Source organism: Acomys minous (assembly GCF_964271855.1).
Source record: "Acomys minous genome assembly, chromosome: 16".
NCBI lineage: Eukaryota > Metazoa > Chordata > Mammalia > Rodentia > Muridae > Acomys > Acomys minous.
Genome location: NC_140498.1, coordinates 84,817,444 through 84,834,921, shown reverse-complemented (window position 1 = coordinate 84,834,921; position 17,478 = coordinate 84,817,444). Strand labels below are relative to the sequence as shown.

The following is a 17,478-nucleotide window of genomic DNA, read 5'->3' as shown; positions in this document are numbered from 1 at the left end:
ATCCTTATGAACCTCCTCACCCAGGCTCCGGGAGCATCACGGAAGAGGGCAAGAGGAATGCCCATCTGGAGGACAGACAGGGAGGACAGACAGGGAGGACAGACAGGGAGGAGTGTCGGTCGTGCGTGCGCTGTCTCCTGGCCATGAACTCATGGGCTTATTGCAGTGGGTTACAAAGGGGAACAGGAAGGAGTGGAGGGGAATATATTGGGGTGTCTTGGAGGGGTTGGGGGGAGATGATCAAGATGCATTGTGTATATGTATGAAATTATCAAAGAATAAATAAAAGGGGCTGGAGAGATGGCTCACTGGTCGGGAGCGTGAGGTGCTCTTCCAGAGGTCCTGGGTTCGATGCCCAGCACCGACATGGCAGCTCACGCCTGTCTGTATCTCCAGTTCCAGAGGCTCTGATACCTTCTTCTGGCCTCCACTGGCCCTGCATGCATGTAGTACATAGATCTGTATGCAGGCAAGACACTCGTAGACTTAAAATAATCTTTTTTTTTTTTTCTTTCCCCGAGACAGGGTTTCTCTGTGTAGCCTTGACTGTCCTGGACTTTGTAGACCAGGCTGGCCTCGAACTCACAACGATCCGCCTGCCTCTGCTTCCCGGGTGCTGGGATTAAAGGTGTGCGCTACCACCACCCAGTGACTTAAAATAATCTTAAGTTAGTAACTTTTAAAATGTTACTATAAAGATTCCAGTCACTGAGGCGTGGCACTGAAGAAGTGTCAGTGACACAGAACAGAGGGCTCAGAGATAAGCCCAGAGACACATTCTCTTTGAGAAGAGCCCCAAAGGACTGCGGTGGACACAGGGCGATCCTGTCAGCAATGGCGGGAGAGCAGCCGCGCATCCGTATGCGCAAAGATGAATCTGAACGCAGAACCTATGTCTTTCAGAGAACACACTCAAGGGGCGCAGAGGGTGTCATGTCAAAGTGCTCGCTCCAACGACCCAGAGTCTGTGTCAAGATGTAAAGAGAAAAAGCTGTCCTTCGGCCCCCAGGTGTGTGCATGGGCACACCCCCACGGTAATAATTAATAAGAGAGGATCTGAGTTTGGTCCCCAGCACCCACATTCGGGCAGCTCTCAACCACTTGCAGTTCCACCTCCCTGTGGATCCAGCGCCTCTGGGCTCTGAGGGCACCTGCTTGCATGTGGGGCATGCCCACCTGCAGACACACATACAATAGAAGATTCATTGTATTTGTATGCGGGGGCCACAGGAGACACAGCTCAGTGCTGCGCCGCGGTACACATGACATACACACGTGAGCTTCCTGTGAGGTTTCTGTCGCTGTTCTCTGTAGTGACTGAGCCAGGGCTGGGGCAGGGAGACGGAGGAGACATAGTTTGCATGGAGGAGTGGTGCTGGGGGGAGGCGCAATCTAAGGGATAAATGGTCCCCACTGACCCTACAAACTCCTATAAACAAGGAGATTCAAACAGGTACGCTGGGGTGTGGTGGCCATCCAGAAAGATGTGCATCCTGGATCTCCTGCGGGGGTGGGGGGCGGGGGTGGGAGCAGTGGGCAGGCAGGACAATAATGACTTTTGACACGAGCAAATGGGTCTCTTTCTGGATGGCAGAGGCTTCCAGAGAACTCAAGACGAGTGTGAAACTTTAAACACCTTCTTGGCAGGTTGGTTTGGGCCAGGCAGCTGGTCCCCGTGGAGGAAGTGGGTCCTCACAGTCCTGTTGTCTGGGCAGAGAGGCAGAGTTGGGCTCCCTGAGGCTCCCTGACCTCACATCTGACAGAAGACGCACTGCTGGAGACTGGGCCGTCCCTTTAGGCACATCTCTGGGGTGTCAGACTTGAGCTCAGTTCTCTACCTGCCACTCACAAGCTTTGCGACCCTGGGTGGGCCAGTCCAACTGACCCGTCTGTTACTCACTTTCCTGTGTCAAGAATGGAAACTGTAAAGACTAAACAGGACATGGGTAACATGGTTAACGGTATGCAGTGCTTCTCTGGACACGTGCAGGCGCCTGTGCGCATGCGTGCACGTGTGTGGAAGTCACAGGTTCATGTCGGGTCTCCCTCACGCCTCCCTGCCTTCATTTTTGAGGCAGAGTCTCTCCCAGGAGCTGGAGCTCATTTCTTCTAGATGGGCCGCTGAGCCCCAGGGTTCGTGTCTTTACCTCTCTCAGGGTGTGAGAGAGGTCCTACAGGAGGGCTGCACAAAGAAGAGAAAAACCACTGAAGCCAGCTAGAGGCTGGAGCAGTGTTCTCAACCAGTGGGTCTCGACCCCGCAAGGGGGGCGGGGAGGGAAACAACCCTTTCACAAGGGGTCACTGGAAAACACATTTACATCAGCGACTCACAACGGTGGCAAAATGACAGTTATGAAGCAGCACCAAGGATTTTACGGTTGGGTGTCAGCACACCATGGGGACTGTACTCAAGGGCAGCAGCGTGTGGAAGCCCGGGAATCACTGGGGTGCAGAGACGCAGCCGTGCAGGACCCCACAGAAGCTTGAGGATGCCCAGGCAGAGCTACCTACCTCCTGAGCCCCTTGAAGGAGAACAGGAGTTTGTCTGTAGCACGACAGACACATCGGCCCACACTCACACGCAGGCCTTGCACACTCACACTGAGGAGAGGCTCACTGACCCTGTGCAGCGGATCCCTCTGCCCCGTGGGATCCAGAGTTTTTGGTCACAGTCACACGTAGGACGGGGCTGGGTTTGCTGTAGAAAAATGAACCTGGGATGTGCTGTCCTGTGGGGTGTGGACGTGTGTGGGTGAACGCCTATGTGAGGGAGTGTATGCGAGAGCACATGACATCAGTGGGAGACGGTTCTGGATGTGGAGTCTGCCCGCGAGTACGTGTGCACAGATGGATGGCAGGTGAGGACGTGGCTACACAAGGTGAACCAGTGTGCCAACGCATGCTGCCATCTATTGTGTGACCCCCATCGGGATTCACAGCGACAGAATTCAGAATTAGCGAAAGCATACCGAAGCAGTCCAAAGAGAAGAGCCACTGGGTTCTCCAACTCAGAGGGCACACGCTTGGTGGATCCCATGCTGGTCCCGACTGGATGCCTGGCCAAACGGCACCACTGAGCCTCAGTTCCACGATGACAGACTGGTACCTTGGGTGATGTTTGCTCTAGGAGTGGGAGCTGCAAACATGGGTGCTGATCTCAGGGAAGGGCTTTGCCACTCCCATGCCCATTCCAAACTGAGCAGGGTTCAGGGGTTGTTTCGAGGCGACACAACTTCCTCCTTTCTAGCACCTCGGTTATCCCTGAGCGACGCGGCTCTACAAGACGGGCTTCGGGAAGTCCTTGCACCCTCCTGGAAGAGGGAAACACAAGTATTACAACGTGACCCGGTAGAGGGGCGTGACCGCCACAGACCACGCCCGCCCTCCCGCCCACACTGCATCCTACTGGAAAGCCGGCGGACTGGACACCGAACGTTCCAGAGCGTTTTCGACTAGACGCGTACTGAAGCAACAAGGAGCGAGCAGGGACCGATAGTGAATGCCAAACCCGAGCTCAGCCGCACAGCCGGCGCCTGGCCCGTCTTCGTTTTTCTCTGAAGTTGAGAATTACCAGCGGCCCCTTGGCTGCCGGCGCCACGCCCTCAGCGGGGCCGTACGCGGAAGTATTGCTACGGAAGCCTGCGGTGCCGCTTCACCATGGCGACGGCCGCCCCGCGGAGGTTCTGCCGCTGCGCCTGCTTCTGCACGCAGAACCTGTACGTGGCGCGCTACGGGCTGCACCTGCGCTTCCGGGACGAGCAGCAGCTGCGCCGTGACTACGGCCGGGTGAGCGGGGGGCGGCTGGGGGGCCGGGGGCGTGGGGGGGGGTTGGCGACAGCGAGTGCAGGAAGGGCCCGGACACTGGGACTGGCTTTGCCCGAGGTGCAAACCGCGTCTTGCTGCAGGATGGCAGCTCCCCCTAGTAAGCTGAGAACACGCGTGCCGAATGCGCTGGATAAACGTTCTCACAGATCTCTGGATGATCCTGTCACTCTCATCCCCGTGACATCAGGGGCGGCGGCGCTGAGGCTGGGACATGATTATTCACTTGTCTAGGATCACATAGTCCTGCTAACTGGCGGTTCTGCTCGTAGCTCCTGCGGAGCCGCGGCTGCGTCAGCCCCCAGGATTTCCAGCAACTCTTGGAGGAGGTAACGAGCCCCGCCTGCCCTCTCTCTGGAGTCCCTTGGCCCTGAAAGACTTATTCGCTCTCCTTTCCTGTTCCGGCTTCCAGCCACTTCCACTCCTATATCCTGGCCCAGGAGGAAGATCGAGAAAGACTAAATTGTCTTACAGCATCCCCTTCTGAAAAAGCTGAGTGGGACAGACGGGGCTATCATCCCTTCTAACTGTCAGGACACCGTCACACCTGCAGTGAAGCCTGGCACGTTCAAAGCATAGGGCGACTTGCCTTCCAGCCTGAGCCCCACTTTGGTCCCCCTGGGTTTCGGTCTCTTCGCAGTACAATGGCGTTGGGGGTGGGAAGCCCCCCGATGTGTAACTACCTTTGCGGTCCTAGCTTGAGCAGGAGGTGGGCCGCCGCCGCAGGCTGGGCCAGGAATCAGCTGCCAGGAAAGCTCTGATTGCCAGCTCCTACCGTCCAGCCAGGCCTGACGTCTACAGCACACTGCAGGTACCAGGCCGCTCTGGGAGCTTGAGGGCTGACTGAGGAGGAGGAGGGGGGGGGAGGAGGAAGAGAAGGAGGAGGAGGAGGAGGAGGAAGAGGAAGCTGCTCTGGTGGGGGCTCACTTCCCACAACCGCCCTGTGTTCTGCTCCCAGGATGCGTCTCTGGCCCCCGAGTTTGTGGCTGCGGCTAAATATAGTGCGTCCCCGGGTGCGCATCTTGAGGGCCTTCTCCAGCAGCTGGAGACGGTATCAGGTGAGGTTCCATCACCAGCCAGCACAGGGGTAGAGAGCCTGAGATGCCTGGGTATGGGAGGCTGGGTGGTTATTTTGGGGGGCAGGGGTCAAGATAGGGCTTCTCCTTGTAGAGATCCTCCTGCCTCTGCCTCCCAAGTGCTGGGATTAAAGGTGTGCACCACCACTGCTACCACCAGGAGGAGCTGCATCTGGTCTAAAAATAGGAGCTACGGGTAGGGGTAGGGTGGGGGAATGGGGAGGGTGGGGGGGAGAGGTGGCTCAATGGTTAAGAGCATTGTCTGCTCTTCCAAAGGACTCGGGTTCAATTCCCAGCAACCACATGGCAACTCACAACCGTCTGTAACTACAAGATCTGACACCCTCACACCAATGTACATAGATTAAAGTTAAATAAAATATTTTTTTAAAAATAGGAGCTACCAGGACCTGGTAGGGCCAATGGGACCAGTGTGCCTGGAGTAGGGCATTTCATCCATCCATTCACTTACTCACTCATTGGTCACCCAGCTAGGATCAGGGCATTAAAAGTCACTGTCCAGAGGACATTGTACAGAGGAAACAGGCTTGTCAGGCAGTAAGGTGACAAGCTGGCTCATTAGGGCTCCTGGCCCACTGTCTGCCCGTCCTTCTATAGAGGAGAAGCGCATCTACCGGGTGCCGGTGTTCTCTGCCCAGTTCTGCGGGGCCCTGCTGGAGGAGCTGGAGAATTTCGAGCAGTCGGACATGCCCAAGGGAAGGCCCAACACCATGAACAACCATGGGGTGGGTGAGGCTTTGCCTGCGAACCCCAGGGAGCGAGGGCAGCTAGTGTTGGGGGGCTCCCCTGTGGTGCTGCAGGCAAGCTGCTACCTGCCAGAGGTCACCATGAAAGCAAACAGCTTTTGCCCTTAGCAACATCTTCGACCAAGGCTTGTGGGGACATGGGGTGAAGATGCCAAGGTCTCCCCTGCTGACTCTTGGGGATCCTTTGCAGGTGTTAATGCATGAGCTAGGCCTAGATGACCCGCTGGTGACCCCGCTGCGAGAGCACTTCCTGCAGCCACTGATGGCTCTGCTGTACCCAGACTGTGGCGGGGGCCACCTTGATAGCCACCGTGCCTTTGTGGTCAAGTACGCGCTGGGCCAGGACCTGGAGCTAGGCTGCCACTATGATAATGCTGAGCTCACCCTTAATGTGGCACTGGGCAAGGCCTTCACAGGGGGTGCCCTATACTTTGGGAGCCTCTTCCAGGTGAGTGAGACCCACCAGGTGGGGCCCTGGCAGGCATGAGTGCTCCGGCCTGAACTGCACCATCCGTAGGCACCTGCAGCCCTGACGGAGCCCCTGGAAGTGGATCACGTGGTGGGCCAGGGTATCCTCCACCGAGGTGGCCAGCTGCACGGGGCTCGGCCCCTGGGCACAGGAGAACGCTGGAACCTTGTCGTGTGGCTCCGGGCATCTGCTGTTCGAAACCGCCTTTGTCCCATGTGCTGCCAGAAGCCAGAGCTGGTGGATGATGAGGGATTCGGAGACGGCTTCACCCGGGAGGAGCCCGCCACAGTGGATGTCTGTGCACTAACTTGAGCCTGGTTCCCCCAGAGGTGTTGGTGCCAGGGCAGCGGAAAACTTCCACCATCTTGGGTGGGGAGGGCAGAAATAAACTGCATCATGACATTCCTTGGGTCAACAGGACATGTAGACTTTCGGGTCACTCTTTGGATGGATGAGCTGTGCTAGGGCAGAGCTGCTGAAAGACAAGCCTAGTCTGAGATGAATTACTCAGGGTGGAGGGTGAAGTGGGCCCAGGAAGGGGAGGAGCCATGAAAAGACATGGTTTTCATCTAGTGATGCCTAATGTCTGGCCTCAGCCTTACTCCTGGGGAGCTCTTGTGTGTGTGTGTGTCTCAGAGATGGGGCTGGGTAGCGAGGGAGGAGGCACACCAGACATCTACCTCAGGGCGGCTCTGGGGGGGGGGGGGGGTTATTTCACTGCTCTCAGCAGTGCTGGGGAATGGGGTCCAGACTGTCTGGGTTCACGTCTCTGTTCTGGCATGTCCAGCTGTGCAGCTCTGGACTCGCTTGTGTCCCGGGTGTGGTGACAATCCAGCGAGCTGACATTTATAAAGCACTTTATAACAGCCTTCTGTTTACTACTGTTATTTAAGAGCTTGCAACTGGCGGTTCCCGAGATTGGATGTGCTGTGCACTGCTGGGTTTACATATTTGAAATCCTAGGGACTTCCGTTGTAAGTCTTGAAGTCTGGCTTCTCTGGGAAAGTGGCAAGATGCAGTAACGCCGGCCTCCATTCTCACTGCAAAAAGCAGATGAAGCAGCGACTCAGCTGCACACCCGACAGGCCGGTGATTCATTTCCTAATCGGTTGTCACGGCCCATGGCTCCTGATGGGCAACCTGTGTTTGCGACCTGCACTACTGAGTGGTGTTGGAAACACCAGACGTCAGCCCAGCGGAGTTCTCAGTCTGGTGGAGTGGAGAGGATGGCATGCTAGGCAGGGGAAGCAGTAGGAGGGCGGCTTTCATGAAAGTGAGAGGCCCGGGGGCTCGCGAGTGGCGCTCGGCCACGACCGTCTCCCACCCACGTGAGGGCGCAAGGCCAACCTTCTCGTTCTTTGAAGTAGGCGCACCAGAGGCCGAGACAAAGTGCTTGGAACTAAAGGCAGCATGGACTCAAATTACACCCGGACGGCATTCCGGGATGGCCCCAACAAGGAAGTGGACCGGAAAAACCTAACTCGCCGCCGTTTCCTCGCGCGAAGGCATGTTGTGGGCTGGTGGTTGACGTGAGACCCGTCAGCCGCGAGACTCATCTCTGGGCAGCCAGGTTGCCCCTCTTGCAGTTGAAGAAAACGGCGGACTTCCCGGCGCTGAGTCTAGTGCGCAGGCGTGTGGGCGGGGCAGGACCTTAAAGGGCCCGCGGTTCAGAGTCGGAAGAGCTGGGGTCTCTTAAGTGAGAGGCTCAGTCGGGTGGGAATGGGTACTAGGCGCCCTGAGGACCAGGTCCCGTTGGCGCTGAGTTTAGAGTCACTCTGTGTACCTACCCAAGAGGAGTCGCAGGTTAAGCGCGTTTCTTCCGGTCTCTAGCTCGCTTCGCTATGGCTCACGTTGGCTCTCGCAAGCGCTCGAGAAGTCGCAGTCGGTCCCGAGGTCGGCGAGGGTCAGAAAAGCGAAGTAAGAAGAGTAGTAAGGACGCCTCAAGGGACTGCTCAGCCTCCAGATCCCAAGGTCACAAGGCCAGCAGCATCTCCGGTACTGAGGGTGAGGACCATGGGGACGGGGAAAGGGGTGTGTGGCGTCTCCTTGCATCTGCCGGGCCCGCCCCCAGCAAGCAAGGGATTCAGGGTGAACCTAGATTGAACCGTCCTGTGGGGAGGAGGCTCTGTTGAGTGAGGGTGTGCCCTATGCATTCCTTTAATGCGCTGGGCCTTCGAGGGCCGGCCTGGCCATCCTACCAGGCTCGCAGTGACTTCTAGAACCCCAAAGAAGGTTCCGAATGTGTTCTTGGAGAGCCTGTTGGGAGGGTCCTACCGTGTAGAGGCCTTACCTTCTCTCTGCATCACAGAGAGAAGCAAGCACAAGGCCCGGAGGACAGCGAGATCCAGCTCTTCCTCCTCCTCCTCTTCCAGTTCTTCCAGCTCCGCATCATCTTCATCTTCCAGTGATGGCCGGAAGAAGCGAGGGAAACACAAGGATAAGAAGAGGAAGAAGAAGAAGAAACGGAAGAAGAAGCTGAAGAAGAAGAGCAAGGAGAAGGCAGTGGCAGTGCACAAGGCGGAGGCTCTGCCTGGCCCTTCCCTGGATCAGTGGCACAAATCAGCTGGGGAGGACAACGATGGCCCAGGTACCGTGTGAGCCTGCATGCGGCGAGGAGAGGGTCCTCTCCCTAGGTCTGATACCCCTTCCCTCCTCCCTTCCAGTCCTGACAGATGAGCAGAAGTCTCGCATCCAGGCCATGAAGCCCATGACAAAGGAGGAGTGGGACGCTCGACAGAGTGTCATTCGCAAGGTGGTGGACCCAGAGACAGGACGCACAAGGTGCGGAGCAGCAGGCCAGGCCAGCTACCCCACCCTCAGTACAGCTGGGAGTATTGGCCCAGGATGGGCTGGGGGTGAGGGGGTGGGGGTGAGGCTATGACCATTTCTATAACAAAGTGTGGGGGAAACGGTCACTTGTGTTGTGACATCTCCACTGCTACCCCCTGTGCCTCTTGAGCAGTTGCAGGACTGGAAAGGCCTTGGGGCTTTTCAAACAGTTCCTGTTGGCTGGCTTGGTTTGATGGTACAGATTGACAAGGGGGTCTCCATTCTGTCCCAAGGGTGGTAACTGACTGGGAGGAGCGCCCAGGATCCCCCTGCTCAGGATGGTTGGGCTTGAGCCCCGAGAGCCCTTTGCTTGGGTCGCTTGGTCTGTTTCTGTGGCACGAGTCCCAGACTCTGTCTTGCTAAGCTGATGCCCCCACCCCCACCCCCACCCCCACCCCCAGGCTCATCAAGGGAGATGGTGAGGTTTTAGAGGAAATCGTAACCAAAGAGCGACACCGAGAGATCAATAAGGTTGGTGTCCCCACTTCTGCTCTTTGCCCACATGGTGTTTACACTCAGTTCCTAATGCTTTCATCCTGTTTCCTCCTTCCTCAGCAAGCCACCCGAGGGGATGGCCTGGCCTTCCAGATGCGAGCCGGCCTACTTCCATGAGGGCCCTACCATCACGGGTTTGTCAGCTGCTGTTGGTGGCTTGGAGACGGATGGGTGCAGCTGTGGGTGACCTCTGGCCCAGCCCAGCATCCTCTTGAGTGCAGCTTGGTGGCCTAAGCACCGACTGGAACAGTGTCACTATTAAATGATCTTGGTCACAGTGTTCCTGTCCTGTGGCTTTCTGTGCCGAGGGGTAGAACTGCAGCCATCCGACTGCTAGAGTGAGATGTGCTCATCTGTGGGGAAAGCTGGCACCTCCCCTGTGGCAGAGAGCAAGGACTACCCAGCCACCCTGTTCTTCTTTGATTCCACCAGCCCCGGCTCAGGAAAATTCAGCCTTGGTCCTTAGGGTGAACTCATCAGGCCATTGCCTGTGTCCCATTCCATACATGATGACAGATAGGAGCCTGGCCAGGTAGGAGTCCCAGCTCTGGCTGACTAGCAGTGTCTCCTGGGGAAGAGAGGCCCGCAGACCTACCTCACCGGGTCTGTGCATGGGAAGGGCAGTCTTTCTGATGTTAGCACGTGCCACTTGCTGCACTGGTGGCCTTACGTACCATACCTTCAGTGCTAAGATGCTCATGCCCTTCCCCCCCCCCCCCACCACACTAGGAGATTCATGGGTGCTGCCGCAGTAATAAGACAGGAAGGAAGCCTCCTGCTTCTTTAATTGGTGTAACAGACTGTGACACGGTATACAGAGAGCACACTCAGGCCAGACGATGCCGGGACGGCACGGGGTGGGGTCAGGACGCGGTTCACACATGGTCCAGAGAAACAGAAGGTTCAAGGACAGATGGGAAGGGGCTGAGATGTGAAGATGATACCGGGTAGGGTGGTGGGCAGCTCACACAGAGCCAGGAAGGAGGTGGGGGCGGGGTCTTCGCCGAATCCTTCTTTAGAAATCAAAGAGAAGGCAGGTGGTTGGTGCTGGGTGGCTTCGAGGCTCAGTCCTGGGGACTGGGGGTGGGGAGGGACTGACTAAGGCTTCTACTCTAACAGACCTGGGGTGGGTGGCAGTCGGCAAGGCCTGCCTCACCCTTTGGTTACGAATGGCCAGGCCTGAGCCCCGCAGGCTCAGCACCTGACACTGTAAACATTTTTTTGGTATTTTTAAAGGACATTGACCTTCCTCTCTTAGTTTCTGTAAAAGCAGGGCTTCCTCAAGAGAATGAGCCAAAGGAAATCTTACGGGAGGCAAAAAGCAGACTTGAGGGAGGTTTGGGGGAGGCTGCCCGTCTCGCCATCTATGGCTGAGGGCCCTGGGAGAGGCCCAGGGGACTATTGCTGTTGTCCTTGGCATGGCTGGCGGTTGGGCAGGAAGGGGCATTCAGAGCCACAGGGTGCTGCCCAGGGGAGAGCAAGCCTACTGACCCCAGGGTCTCCCTGGCCTTTATTGCAGGTGGCCCGAGACTTCTAGGCGCTTCTCCCAATGGCTGGTCACCTAGGCTGAGGCAAGACGGGTGGGGCTGAGGGAGGAGGCACTGGCCACTGGGGCCCCCAGTGGGGCAGTGATTGTCGGGCCAGCAGCTTCCTGTGGGGGTGGGGAGTGGTGGGGCAGATATTGCACTTTGACTGTGACAGTTCCATGGAATCTTGGTCCATAAAATAATCACTGCTTTATACAGAACGCTGGAAACAACACAAAGCTACACCTCAAAGAGAAGACCCTGACGGTCTCACTCCTCCAGACATTTTTTTTCCCCTCTGCACAAAATAAATAGCTTTCTTTCTGTGTAGGGCCGCCACGGCGGAACACCACACACCCCTGTGCTGTACATATGTACCTACCCAGGAAAGTCAGCATCTCCTGTGCACCTACTCGGCCCAGCCACGCGGCCCTGAGTCTGAGCCCAGCTCTGAAGCTACTCAGGCACAGAGCCTCATTGCTGGACAGCAGGTGTGAGCTATGTGGGCTCTGCCAGGGCAGGGAAGGTCCAGGAGAATTGTGCTCAGTGCTGCGGGGAAGGCAGGGCTCAGACCCAGCCTGTAGGACGCCCGTCCTTGTTTGGGGAGAAATAAAATGGCTATCTTATGCTGACGAAGAGAGCTGTGGCTTCTTGAAGTTGACATTAAACGGAATGGCATTAAGAAAACCTAAGAGCCCCACCCACCCCAGAGTAGGAAGTCGGTGGAATTGTGGGTCAGGTGAGGCAAAAAAGCCCACACCTTGCCGAGTGGGCCAGGTGCAGGGCCCACAGGCCAGACTGAGTGGGACCCTGTCACAGTGTTGGGTGTTCCTAATGTAGCAGGCTGCGCTGACACTGAGTTAAAAGGAAGCAGCCGAAGATTGCCTGTTTTTTAAAAAAAAAACCTTATAGAAACCAGATGGAGAAGTAGAAAGACGTAGAAATGCGATGGGCAGCAGCCATGGCACGGGGCCCCAGCCCGTGGCAGGCGAGTAGTGGAGGCGGAGGCCAGGCTTCTTCAGGCTCCCAGGAGCCAGCGCTGCACTTTGCTGGCCTCGCGCCTGTGATGTGCTCAAGGCCTGGAGTGACACCAGTCCTGGGACTGCACTGAGCGCTGGGTGGGGCAGGTGGATGGGAGAGCAGCCGGCTGGGACTGCCATTGGGCTGCCGTGGCACTGGCGGGCCAGGCAGGCGGCAGAAATGAAGATATGGCCTTTCTCTCCTGCTCGCGCGAAGATTCCCCATACCGGAATATTCTGTGTGGTGACAGACCCTGGATCAGCGGATACTGGGTTTTCATGCATGTCAACATGTCTGGAGCCAGGATATGGTAACGGGTCTCCACTCTCAAAAACCAGTGCAAAACCAGTGAGGTTGGACAGTTGAGAACTGGAGTCAACAAGAAGCAGGCTGGACCCCCACTGGAGCTGCTACCAAATGGGACAGGGCGCCAGTGGACAGGGAGGTGGCAGGCTGGGCCTAGACCCATGCCCGCCACCAGGAGGCTGAGGGATCAACACAGGGCAAGGTGTCCAAGCATGCCTCCCAGGCTGGGCTAAGTGACCCATCCTGGCTCCTCTTCATCACGGGCTGGACATCCTGCCAGCTTCCATGACCAGCTGGGCTCCTAGAGCCTAGGGCATGAGGCAAGGCTGGGAGGACTGTGTTGACATGGCATGTCTTCCAAGGGGCCCTGGGACAAGCTCTAAGGCCATGTCTGTACTCGTCCCCAGCCACCTACGCGTGCCCAGGCTAGGCCTCCAGGTAGGGCCGGTGCCCTGGCCTAGCACCATGGAGACCACAGCGCCTCCTCACGGTGTCCTACTTGGGTCCTGAGGCTGCCCCTGGTTCAAGCCGGCCTGTCACGGCACGGCCCCAGCAGCTGGCTGCCACGCTCATGCTGCGCTGGCCGCGCTGCTCAGTGTCCATCTGGCTCTGTGTCCGATCGTGCCGATGGCTGGGCCCACTGGGCTGGGCTGAGATGGTGCGGAGCAGGTGGTTCCGGGAGCGCAGGAAGTCTCCCTGGCCAGGTAGGCCGAAGCTGCCCTTGCGCAAGGCCATGCGGGTGGCCGTGTTTCGGGCCGGACGCGCCCGATGGTTGTACTTGAGCTGGGCCAGGTGGGCCGCGTAGCCCTCCGTGATAAACTGCAGAGGAGCGATAAGGGCGGGTCGTCAGCAGCCTTGGGGGTCCCCACAAGGTGCCCACGTGTGCTCTTCAGTGCGCCCCACTCACCTGGCACTGTTGCTGTAGCTTCTTGGTGGGCCGGCCCACAATGTAGATGTGCATGGGAGGCAGGCTGATGGAGCTATAGACCGCCACGTCCTTTGTGGAGCCATAGGCCGCATGTGCGCGCAGATGCAACTGTGGATGAGACCACCATGGGCACAGGCCGGGTCTTCTTGCCCTCCCTGCCCCCCCCCCCACCTCCGCCCTCCCAGGCCGCACCTCAGAGATGAGCAGCTTCAGGAAGTTGGCCTTGTGCCGCAGCGGGTCGTGCACCAGGCCGTCACAGAAGGACACTACGCCGTGAGGGAAGTTGTGCTGAGCCAGCCATGCCACCACCCGCTGTTTCTGCATGTCGGGCCGGCCAGTCACATAGATGATGAGGTAGCCCAGGTCCTGCCAGTGTCTGCAGAGGCAAGGGGGGCAGGCATGGTGTCCCGTGGCTGCCCCCCTTCCTCCTGAGCCCCCGTCTCTCCTGCCCGGCTAGAGCTCGCTTGGAACCACTCATCTTCAGCCGAGCCTTGTGGTGCTCAGCTGCTCTGATGGCAATCCCAGACACTCATGGAGCTGAGGCAGGAGGATGGCAAGTTCAAGGCAGCTTGGACAATTGAGTGGACCCTTGTCAAAAAGTGGAGTGCAGAGTGCTTACACCTGCCTTGTGTGAATGAGGCCCTGGGCCCAGTGCCGCACTACACACAAAGCGCATCTTGGCCAGGGCTTGAAAAGCAGTGATGAGGGTGAACAGCAGTGTCAAGGCCACTCTGGCACTGGGCTTGTGTGTTGGGGGTTTCCAAAGGAGGCGTCCTTGGAACTAGATTGATATCAGGCATGCCAACAGCTTCCTCAAGGGCACACCAGTCAGTGGTGGCACTGGGCTCCAGACTCGGGTCCTCAAGGCTGCGCTGTGTGCAGTTTCCTCCTTCGCTTGTCCTGCAGCCCACCCACCTTAGATAGTCGCACCAGCCCCCTTAGGCCCACTCACCGCACCACGTCCACAGCCCCGGCGCGCACCTTGGGGTCGCTGCCCATGATGGACACACTGGCGGCAAAGGAGCCATCGATACTGAAGACCACAAATTCTGTGCCCTTGGGGAGCACAGTGATGTAGCTGTCGGCAAATGTGTGGTCTCCCCTGGTTGTCAGGGATAGCTCGTCAGAACCAGCCAGAGGGGCCCACCCGCTCCCTCCCTCCCACCCTCACCTCACCCCATCCTATACCCGGGAGGCTGGCCTTGCTCTGCCTGCCCCCCAGAGGCACGTACCTGACCACCATCTTGATGGGGTAGACGCCCACCCCCAGGCGGTGTGTCTCTGGAATGGTGTAGGAGACACGCCCACTGCTGTTGGTCACCAGAGTGTCTAGGTACAGCCACTCACCTGAGGGCGGCTGCATCATGATGTGCACATCCACCTGAAACCCCGGCAAGCTGGTTACAAACTGCCCACAGCCTGGCCTCAGTCCCCGCTCTCTGGCCAGGGGCATGGAAGTGCTCCCTCAGGTACCCATGTCCTCACCTTCTCCCCAGTCAGGGTGACCATGTCCAGGGGCCCGTACATGAACCGGCCCGTCACAACCTGTGGGCCATCCTCATTGGCAACTGCATCATTGATCCGGTGGTTGGCTGTCACGTTCTGAGGGAGGGGAGGGCAAGGTGAGGTGAGGCGGGGCATGGTGAGTGCTAGGGTCTTCTGGGCTCAGCTAATTGCTCTGTGAGTGGGTCTGAGGGTTCCGAGCCAAGCAGCCCATGTTGTGGTCCAGCTGACAGCCTAGCCAGGCCAGGTGGAGAGGGAGCCAGCCTTGCTGTCCTTTCTTCCCTCCTAGCTCCTACCTCACTCCTCCTCATTGCTCAGATGAGGCAGTTCACAGTAACGTGTCGCGGCTTCTGACTGCATAAGACTAAACAGGACTGTGGCCCTGGGTACCCGGAGGACCCTCACCCGCAGTTTCACGTGGGTCCTCTTGCGCTGCCACTTCTCCCTGGGCTGTGAAGGCGTGAACACTGACACCTCTTTGCCGTCCAGCTCCAGGATGCTCGAGCTGTCGTGCCGCATGACCTGGGGGACAGAGGTAGGCCATGGGGCAGGCTCAAGCCTGGGCGGCTGCTGTGGAAAAGGCCCAACCATCCCAGGAGCAGGCAATGGGCCTCTGGCAGGGTCTGAGGTACTATCAAACCCTCTCATCTTGCCTGCACCCCCTAACCCTGGCATGTTCCCATCTTTGCTGAGAATATGCACTTTGTCCCACACCAATACTCCCTAGGCACAAGGCACTCCAGCATAATGTTTCCTGTCCCCTGCCTGCTCCTGGCTTGATGGGGCACAGAGACTCCCTTACACTCTCCCAGGGCCTCCTGTAAGGCCTAGTGATGTCTGGCCAGTGGGTACCTGTCTCAGCAGAAAGGACACCACATCGGTTGACTCCCAGTAGCTGGCGTGGAAGAGGTGGGGCAGAGCCACTGTGGGGAAGGCCGTGAGGGCGTCGGGGCAGTACAGGGCGTAGTCAATCCGCTTCTGGCCCCACCACTTGGCGGCGACTGCGGGAGGAAGGGCTGTGATGGCGCTGCTGGGCTCCCACACGGAGACCCAGGTGAGCCACCTGGTACTCGGACCCGTTCATCTCCGACTAGCCCTCCCTCCAGGTGCATCAAAGCAGGCTTTCTCCCAGGCTAGTGACAGGCAAGCAGTTAAGTGCAGAAAGTGCAAAGCCCCGTGGCAGTGCTGAGGGGCACAGAGATTTCTGGATCAGTAAGAGCTGTCCCAATGCTGAAGTGATCGAGAAGAGCCCTGCCCTAGGCCTTGCCCAGGCCTCTCTCTCCATGTTCTTCCTGCTCCCAAGGCAGGGCACAGAGAGAGAGACCTTGCTTTGACAATCCTGAAACCTCCAGGTAAGGCCCGCTGCCCTTTACCAGTGCCTTGCCTGCTGCAGAGGTGGAAGGGTGTGCCTTGAGGCCTAGGGACTTGAGTGTCCCGCCTCAAGGAGTAGAGCATGGGGCATGGCACGCCTGGTGACTGCACATAGGTGCCTGCTTCATGGAGCCTAACTCCCACGAGTTCTGCCCATGGCCTGTGAGGCAGGACCCCCAGGTAGCTCTAGTCCTGCGCTCACCTCCCTAGAGATCTGCATCCTTTCCACCCAAGGCTGTGTTCCCTATTAGCCTCAGCAGGAGCTGGCAGGCAGGGCCTAGCGGGGAGCTGGTGAGGCATGCTTGGCAACAGTGAGTGATCTTGAGTTAGAGGGGAGAGTGCTGTGCATGGGGTACCTTCTCCGATGTCCAAGTCAGGGAGACAGGGGGCCCTCTCCAGGTTGGGGCTCACCTGCCTTGCCCTGGTACGGGGACCCTGGGTGGTAGGGGATGGGGGGGGCAGGGCGAGCAAGGATAGGCGCCTGATGCTGGGGGTGTGGCTGAGCGACGAGGGACCCTCTGAGAAGTAAGAACAGGGGGAACGGTTCAGCCACACACACAAGCCAGGGGCCTCTACATCGGTAGCAGACCAGAGAGGAAATGAGACTAGGGCCAGGACCCTCCAGGGGAAGACCCTTGAGAAAGCTAAAGTCCCAGAGGTCCCAGCCTTGGCCCAGCTGCTCACCTCAGCCTCTTCTCTACCCTCCCTGTGAGGTCACCACAGGCTGGCACTACTGACCAGCCACTGTGGTGGAAGTACCCTGGCCCTGCAGGAGCTCAGCCCCCATTTCCTGCTAGCCAGAGACCACCCATCCTGCCCAGGGTCCCCAGATCTTTGTGGCAGGAGCGCAAGGGACGGCACTCACTCTGGGCGATGCTGGATGCTGTGTAGCTCTCGGCCATGCCTGACACCTGACTGGCAATGCTGACCTCACTGGCCCTGCGGAAGCCACGGCTGGTAGGGGCTGTGCCAGGCGACGAGGGGGCCACATGCTCTTGGAAGACTGTGTTGTGGGTCTGAAGCACATCCGCTGTGTGGGGTAGAGAGGTCCAAGTAAGAGAAGGCCTGACCCTAGGTCTCCCAGCAACGGGAGAGGCCAGCTTGCCAGGTCCAGCATACACTAGGGTACAGCTGGTTGAGGGCCTTGGGAGGCAAGGGCCTGAGCTGAGGCAGGGAGGGAGAGGGCTGGGCAGAGAAGGGTGGACAGATAGACACAGACAGACATGGGGTAGGGAGGCAAGGCAGGGGGTCCTGCCCTCCTTGGCCACTTTATCCCTGCGTCTGACTCCACAGCTGCTCTCTTGGACCAGCCCCAGAGCAGCAGCAGGACCTTGGGCGGCTTCCCAGGGATGCAGAGCACAGGCTG

General features: G+C 58.3%; 4 protein-coding genes across 18 annotated transcripts in view; 2 read left to right on the top strand and 2 right to left on the bottom strand.

The window, feature by feature from the left end:
- Positions 1-3,534, bottom strand: part of ABCB9 (ATP binding cassette subfamily B member 9) — a 45,577-nt gene extending 42,043 nt beyond the window's left edge. Inside the window, exons 1-2 of the mRNA XM_084762022.1 lie at positions 3,407-3,534; positions 2,970-3,308 (exon numbers count right to left, since the gene is read on the bottom strand). The gene's annotated coding sequence lies outside the window, so the exon portion shown is untranslated. The remainder of the gene's footprint in view (positions 1-2,969; positions 3,309-3,406) is intronic.
- A 120-nt stretch (positions 3,535-3,654) lies between these two features.
- OGFOD2 (2-oxoglutarate and iron dependent oxygenase domain containing 2) lies at positions 3,655-6,554 on the top strand. Its single transcript, XM_084762035.1, has 7 exons — positions 3,655-3,786; positions 4,095-4,151; positions 4,520-4,633; positions 4,781-4,880; positions 5,517-5,644; positions 5,856-6,113; positions 6,183-6,554. The coding sequence occupies exons 1-7, from the start codon at positions 3,658-3,660 to the stop codon at positions 6,444-6,446; spliced, it is 1,050 nt and encodes a 349-aa protein (XP_084618161.1). The 5' UTR covers positions 3,655-3,657; the 3' UTR covers positions 6,447-6,554.
- Positions 6,555-6,864: 310 nt separating this feature from the next.
- ARL6IP4 (ARF like GTPase 6 interacting protein 4) lies at positions 6,865-9,736 on the top strand. Of its 4 annotated transcripts, none has more exons than XM_084762049.1 (6): positions 6,872-7,806; positions 7,965-8,138; positions 8,443-8,721; positions 8,798-8,915; positions 9,365-9,434; positions 9,519-9,736. In XM_084762049.1, exons 2-6 carry the CDS (start codon positions 7,976-7,978, stop codon positions 9,573-9,575), a joined length of 687 nt encoding a protein of 228 aa, XP_084618175.1. In that variant the 5' UTR covers positions 6,872-7,806; positions 7,965-7,975; the 3' UTR covers positions 9,576-9,736. The 4 variants fall into 4 exon arrangements, with proteins under 4 accessions (XP_084618176.1, XP_084618175.1, XP_084618174.1 ...); XM_084762048.1 differs by having other exon boundaries at positions 6,873-7,847; XM_084762050.1 differs by having other exon boundaries at positions 6,865-8,129.
- Positions 9,737-11,175: 1,439 nt separating this feature from the next.
- The window catches only part of PITPNM2 (phosphatidylinositol transfer protein membrane associated 2), a 131,232-nt gene continuing 124,929 nt past the window's right edge, over positions 11,176-17,478 (bottom strand). For 8 of the 12 annotated variants that reach the window (XM_084762003.1, XM_084761999.1, XM_084762008.1 and 5 more), the window contains 10 exons: positions 16,978-17,142; positions 16,469-16,630; positions 15,594-15,742; positions 15,147-15,263; positions 14,724-14,840; positions 14,471-14,619; positions 14,191-14,340; positions 13,431-13,614; positions 13,218-13,346; positions 11,176-13,129 (listed from right to left, as the gene is read on the bottom strand). In XM_084762003.1, the coding sequence (XP_084618129.1) occupies positions 12,806-13,129; positions 13,218-13,346; positions 13,431-13,614; positions 14,191-14,340; positions 14,471-14,619; positions 14,724-14,840; positions 15,147-15,263; positions 15,594-15,742; positions 16,469-16,630; positions 16,978-17,142 (1,646 nt within the window). In that variant the 3' untranslated portion in view covers positions 11,176-12,805. The remainder of the gene's footprint in view (positions 13,130-13,217; positions 13,347-13,430; positions 13,615-14,190; positions 14,341-14,470; positions 14,620-14,723; positions 14,841-15,146; positions 15,264-15,593; positions 15,743-16,468; positions 16,631-16,977; positions 17,143-17,478) is intronic. The other 4 variants (XM_084762009.1, XM_084762001.1, XM_084762000.1 and 1 more) reach the window with 1 other exon arrangement.

Bases quoted from the DNA above. Each gene is read 5' to 3' on its own strand.
- OGFOD2 (XM_084762035.1), top strand. From the start codon at position 3,658: ATGGCGACGGCCGCCCCGCGGAGGTTCTGCCGCTGCGCCTGCTTCTGC. The intron at 4,634-4,780 runs GTACCAGGCCGC...TTCTGCTCCCAG, and splicing joins ACGTCTACAGCACACTGCAG to GATGCGTCTCTGGCCCCCGA. The intron at 5,645-5,855 runs GTGGGTGAGGCT...GATCCTTTGCAG, and splicing joins ACACCATGAACAACCATGGG to GTGTTAATGCATGAGCTAGG.
- ARL6IP4 (XM_084762049.1), top strand. From the start codon at position 7,976: ATGGCTCACGTTGGCTCTCGCAAGCGCTCGAGAAGTCGCAGTCGGTCC. The intron at 8,139-8,442 runs GTGAGGACCATG...TCTGCATCACAG, and splicing joins CAGCATCTCCGGTACTGAGG to AGAGAAGCAAGCACAAGGCC. The intron at 9,435-9,518 runs GTTGGTGTCCCC...CTCCTTCCTCAG, and splicing joins GACACCGAGAGATCAATAAG to CAAGCCACCCGAGGGGATGG.